The following is a 6,000-nucleotide window of genomic DNA, read 5'->3' as shown; positions in this document are numbered from 1 at the left end:
GAGAAGGCGAAGCAATGCGGGATATCTGGTGGTGCGCTGTGTTTGGGACCCATCACGTAAAACTCCTCCCCCAATGAAATACCAAACAAAGACTCGGATAGTGAATACAAACTCGAAGGGTTGCGTTTTATATTTAGCGTCTTTGCAAAACTGCGTCTAATGAGCTGATATTTGATATTTCTGGTAGTTTTTAGTGAAAAAACATATGTATAACGTTTTCACCTACGAGCTTTATTTGTTCTTTTTTCAGTGATTTGAAAAATTCATTACGCCCAATGATGAAACTAACTGATGAAAATTTTCGTACTGATGAAACTATTTTCGGCGAGGATTATCGAGACGGGAGTGCGTTTATCGACTTACTTCGTTTTTTGGTATTGAAGCACCAAGCTTAGCCACTGTGAAACGCTATTAAAACGAGTTCCAGCGAGACGTTGAACCTTGCAGGATGAACTTTGTGAAGGCCGTCCAAAAATGGTTGTAGTTCCTGAAAAAATCGATGCTCTACGTCAACTGATAATCCAAGAAAGAGGAATTCCCTAGGTATTGGGGGCACGAGCATACAATCAATATTTTATGGACATTTTGTCGTCAAGAAGATTTATTCTAATTGGATACCGCATCATTTGGCAATTGCTCAAGAAGGATTCGTGTCGATGGGTGTAAAGATATCAACCACGGAGGTTCAAAGCACAGCTATGACGTATCTTGGATCAATACAGACATAACAGCAATTGAAAGTATGGGTTTTCCAAGACAAACTTGTTGTTGAAAGTTGTGCGTGGAAAAAGCACCCAAAGCAAATGGTCATCTGATTTTTCGGAAAATCTAGTATCTGGTCATGTCGCAACTGTACCATTAGAGAAACTTATAACAGTAAATTTTGAGCAAAATCATTTGTTTTCCAGAAGTTTTCGGAAAATTAAGCAAAACTAACCGCCGAAGACTAATCTTCCTTAACCAATGCAAGCTTTCACATATCGGCTTTCACAAAAGAGTTTTTGAGCATTCAACTGATCAAATTACTGGGTAATTTGTCTTGCAGTCCACGTTTTTCAATGCCTGAAGAAGCTGTGCAATCCTTTAAACAGCATGTTTTGGAGGTATCCGGTTCTGAGTGGCAAAAGTGCTTTGAAAATTGATTCAAGCGCTGACATAAATTTATTGACTTCCGAAGAGAGTATTAGCCAAACAATAAAGCCATGATAAATAATAATGAAATTTTACTGTATTTTTATTATTGGTCGCAAATATAAAAAGCAACCGGTGTATTACTTCAGAACAGCGCAAAGACTTAGTTAGTCTATACCTAACTTCCTTCTTTTTCCGTTCCTCAATCTTTCGTGGGACATAGAGGACCACTATCATTTAGGATGTAAACCCTACTCAATGGTTCCTAGAAGCGCTTATGTATGTTGCGCGAGCACACCCTGGGCAATGCAACAGGCGATGAACAAAATTATATTCTGCGAGCGCATGGCAGCAGTGTGTAGCAGTTTAAGTTTTAGTTGAAAAGAGGGTTGCATGATCTCTGTGACCAAGCTACTGAACCCAATGGCGAGGCTAGCGTTAGCTCAGAGGGCGAAAACGGTAGTTGGAGGCAAATGAGGACCAGCTTTCTTTTTCCTCTTAGTGTCTTTAACATATTTGAAGTTGTAGTTAGGATTGGCACTAAGGGCTTATATGAAATTGGCGTCAGATGAACCCCTTGTCCCGCATTCCAAGCCCCAGCAGAAGGTTACTAGTAAATTAAGGCTGCCTGGAGTATATAAAGAGAAGAAGTTCCGCCACCAGAAAAGAGATAAATAGGCTGGCGTTCTGTTTTCCTCAAAATTTTTGCGCCAACGGATTATCAATTAAGCCTCAAATAAAATCGGTATCATCGACAACTTTTGGGAACGTTATGACGCATATTGACGGTAGGACTCAAAGAATTAACTTACCTTGATTTAATTTACTCCAGTAAATTCGCAACTATTACTCAGTCCGGTAACTATTTTGCTGACATTTCGTTTTCGTTTTTTTAGTTCTTTCTTGTTTTACTTTATGTTCTTTTCGCAGCTGTGCGACAGTCCAGTTTCCGTAAGGTCATAAATTAAAAACCTAAAAGCTTCACGATTTTACATTTTTTACTCCGAGTTGAGCAAACGCATCTACATCTTTCCCTAAAAGCAAGTTTCCACAAAAAAAATTAATTAAGTTGCGGGAATTAAAAAGCTACAAACTGGCTACTAAAATATCAAAGCAAATCTGTGCAGGTAAAGTCATTCACTTATTTAAATGGAAAGGTATTGTGGCAACATATTCTTTAGATACTAAATTTATTTTATAACAATATTTCAGTTTAAACTTAATGCCTTCGCATACATAAATATATAAATACATACATAAAAACTAACAACCGTTATTATATAATAACATAAGAATACAATTGTTTTCAAAAGTAAACATTTTTTAACGAATTTTCAACACAATATTTGTACAAACTCTTAAAACTTATCAATTTATACTTGGCAAAAACTATTCAAAATTTAAAAATTAAATGAACTTTTGTGAATGTTTTTACTATATACAAATATATACAGATTTCTATATGGCAGGAACGTTAAAACAGTGACAGACAAATAAATATGTTCATATTCATATTTATATTGCCTAAAATAATATTATTCTAACGTTGGCTTCTTCTTTCGCAAAATATCCTCCACTATCCAAAATGTAATGGCAATAATGTTCAGTCCATTTAGAAAATGTAAAGTGTAGCCATAATCCGTTGCATCACGTATAAGACCTGTAACGTTAGAATTAAAAAAAAAAATTAATTTATGTTTACTCTCGATTTGAGTAGGAAATAGTTCTACTCTATAATGCACTCATGCACTCACCAACCAATGGTCCAAAGACCAGCGAAAAAATACCGGACATCAGTAACTGTAGACCGGCAGCAGCGGGCAAGCGCTTCAAAGGTACATAGCCAGGAATGATGAGGAGCGCAAAGATTGTGCGGAATGCCTTGAATAGGCCCAAAAATCCGAAAATACCCATTAACCAATAGAAATTACGACAGTACACGAGAAATACCCGCCCAAAACACATGCCCAGGATGCCAATAATGAAGAAATTTTTATTGCTCAAAGGAATTTTCGCTGTAAGCAAAGGTGTAAGGAATCGTAGTATGACATCACAAACACCTAGACAAGACATAGCAATGGCGATTTGTGTGTTAGTGAATTTGAAGTCGGACAGAATGAATGGCGTCAAAATAGCGAAATTAATTTCCACAAAATTTATTATCGTCATGCCCATGGCCAAGTTGACATATGTGAAATCACGCAACAGATCTAAATCGAAGAATATGACGACCTTCTTTAGGAATGGTAACTTTCGACGAGCCTCGTCCTCTTCTTCTATCATTTCAGCTAGCGTCTTCTCGGGGGCGGAGTATTCCTTCTCACTAAGCTGTAATTGTTTATGTTGCAGTGCCACCTCTCCTTCATTCAAATGTTCCAGCTTAGTCGGCAGCATAGATTCAATATGTAAATGCTCCAATTCATTCTCTTTGATACTCTCACTGGTCGAGAAGGAGCGTTGTTTCCCTCGGCCTACACCAATACTGCTCAGTCGTCTAATACGTTGCATTTGTATGCTATCGCCAGTGTCTAAGCGTTGTCGGTAGGTGAGCGTGTTTATTGAGGTGCGCGAACCGTACCAGCCATCGTTGGCACGTGCCAAGCTATGTGTATCGGGCTCAACAAATTGTTCAGGCTCTTCCTCTTCGAAGTGCTGGGAAGCTGGACGCATTGCCTCAGTGTCACTTTTAACCTTTTTCACATGCCACTGCACCGGCTGGAAAATCAACGAGCAGGCAAAGTTGTGTAATGATAGGCCGGAGAAGATTAGAACGGTGCCTTTTACGCCAACCGTCTCCGTTAGAAACGTGGCGAGATGTGGCAAGATAATTGGGCCCATTCCAGCAACTCCAAACTGATACGAGGTCGCAGTGCGACGTTTCACTTTGAAGTATGTGTTGACAGCCATTGAAGACGCGGATACCATGAGTCCACGGCCGAAGGCTAAGTGGGGGGAAAAAAAATGATTTCAGTTACTCTCTAAAATAAATATAATATTTAGATAGTAAAAACTTACCATAAAAGAATGAGAAAGACATAATGTAAAAGAGGAATGATTGAGCGAATACTGACAAAAACATGCCTAGGAAGATGAGTACTGCGCCACCAAACGCTACTTGACGATATGTGTACCGCCGGAAGAGAGGTCCATTAAGAAGACCTGTAAATGAAAAATATAGATTATTGCAGATTATTACAGATAAAAAAGTTGTACAGCTAATCAGATTTTGGTGCAGTTATTGTAGTAGCTTTACTAAGTCTTGCCTTGCGCGGTACTCCATTAAGTTTTCTTATGCAGGTAAACGAATGACAAATCATAGAAACGAGCTATTTCGACAGGCCAAAGGGAGAGGAGTATAAGATTAGAGTTTTAGATTTAGAGGTTAGAGATTAGAGTTTTAGAAGGCATGTTCAGAAGTTCTTAATATGATTTTCGTACGCAGTTTCTTCGCATATTGGGCACACGTTTAGTACGAGGGCGTCTATTCTAAATAAGTAGGAATTGAAACTACGAGTAACACCATATCTAGAACTTAGTTGCGGCAGAGTTGCGCGAGCCCCTCGGCACAGCTCAAGCCCTTCGTTTGCGATTGGATGGTGTCCGATTCCGGTTCCGGTTCATTCACATTCTTTCAAAGAATGATGTTGATAGTATTTTTATGGTTCATTTAGTTCAGCAGTTCATCTTTTAGCTTAATTTGCTTCGGACCATGCGGCTTCTGATGCATCAAGGAGGGGCTCAGCTTCCAACAAGTGTCTGCCGATGTGGTGCCTGCGATATATACATACTTATATATTAGCCTCTTCGGCACAAAGCATAAAGGCCTTACTGAGGGCAACTCGTGTCTATCTAGAGTGTGATGTTTTGACAGGTCTGTGGCTTAATACTGGCCGATCAATAGTTTGTAAATTGCCAGCAATGCTTATTTGTCTTGTCCCAGTTGCTACCGTTCAGTAAGCCTTCGAATGTGACCCCTAAAAGTTTTCAGTTATTCACGATCGGTATTATCGATACTGCTCCTGCGAACTTTTATCCCAAATGGAATATTATATATTCCTTTTGGTATATAATTTTGTCAGGTAGGAGCACTTTGGTTGATTGGTTAAAGTGGCGATTCATTCAGAATCTAACTAGCACTTCCGCACCATTTTGTTGCCACCTCCTCGTTACCAACTTGTTTAAAGGTTATTTACAGCACGAATACATTCAGTCTGTGCGATTCAGGAACCTTATCAGGTTGTTGACGTCTAAGCCAGACAGTTGTTCAAGTCTCTCGAATAGCGGTTTGCCAAGGGTTCACAGTTTCTCCTTCCACAAAGCAGGGCATTCGCAGAGGAAATGGAAGATTGTTTCCTTTTTCTCCGGTTGTATTCAACTGTGACAGTATGTGTTGTGAAGGATGCCCAGTTTGGCTGTTTGTTCCCCGACAGACCAAAAGGCCGTTATGGTTGCAGTAAGTCTCCAGGTGTCCCGACGTTTCATGTTTGTCAATGTTTACGATAGTTTGAGATTGTAGGTGGGCCATAACGTTTTGCGAATTTTGCATGTCGTCTGGCCTCTCCATCTAAAATCCGCGATTCGGAGGAATTTTGAGGAAATTGTATTCTTGATTGCACTCAGTCGTGTGAACACTGATTCTACAAGAACGTTATTCATGGGAGTTCCCCTCTTGCCAGTTCATCTGTTTTTTCATTACCTTCAATGTTCCGATGCCTCGGGACCTAGATTAAGGTAACGATATTATTTTCACTCAATGGGACAAGGCTATTCCTACCTTGAGCCACCAGTTTAGAGGTTGTTGTAGCCAAATCCAGTGCTTGGATTGCAGGTTGGCTATCCGAAAAAATAGCGATATTGCTCTTAAAAAAA

General features: G+C 39.5%; 1 protein-coding gene across 6 annotated transcripts in view; it reads right to left on the bottom strand.

The window, feature by feature from the left end:
* Positions 1-2,304: 2,304 nt before the first annotated feature.
* Positions 2,305-6,000, bottom strand: part of LOC129237017 (monocarboxylate transporter 9) — a 37,485-nt gene continuing 33,789 nt past the window's right edge. For all 6 annotated transcript variants that reach the window (XM_054871380.1, XM_054871378.1, XM_054871381.1 and 3 more), the window contains exons 4-6: positions 4,147-4,290; positions 2,886-4,073; positions 2,305-2,791 (exon numbers count right to left, since the gene is read on the bottom strand). In XM_054871380.1, the coding sequence (XP_054727355.1) occupies positions 2,667-2,791; positions 2,886-4,073; positions 4,147-4,290 (1,457 nt within the window). In that variant the 3' untranslated portion in view covers positions 2,305-2,666. The remainder of the gene's footprint in view (positions 2,792-2,885; positions 4,074-4,146; positions 4,291-6,000) is intronic.

The sequence above is a fragment of the Anastrepha obliqua genome, chromosome 2, assembly GCF_027943255.1.
Source record: "Anastrepha obliqua isolate idAnaObli1 chromosome 2, idAnaObli1_1.0, whole genome shotgun sequence".
NCBI lineage: Eukaryota > Metazoa > Arthropoda > Insecta > Diptera > Tephritidae > Anastrepha > Anastrepha obliqua.
The sequence above is the reverse complement of the archived record's forward strand: the minus strand, read 5'-3'. Positions and strand labels throughout refer to the sequence as shown.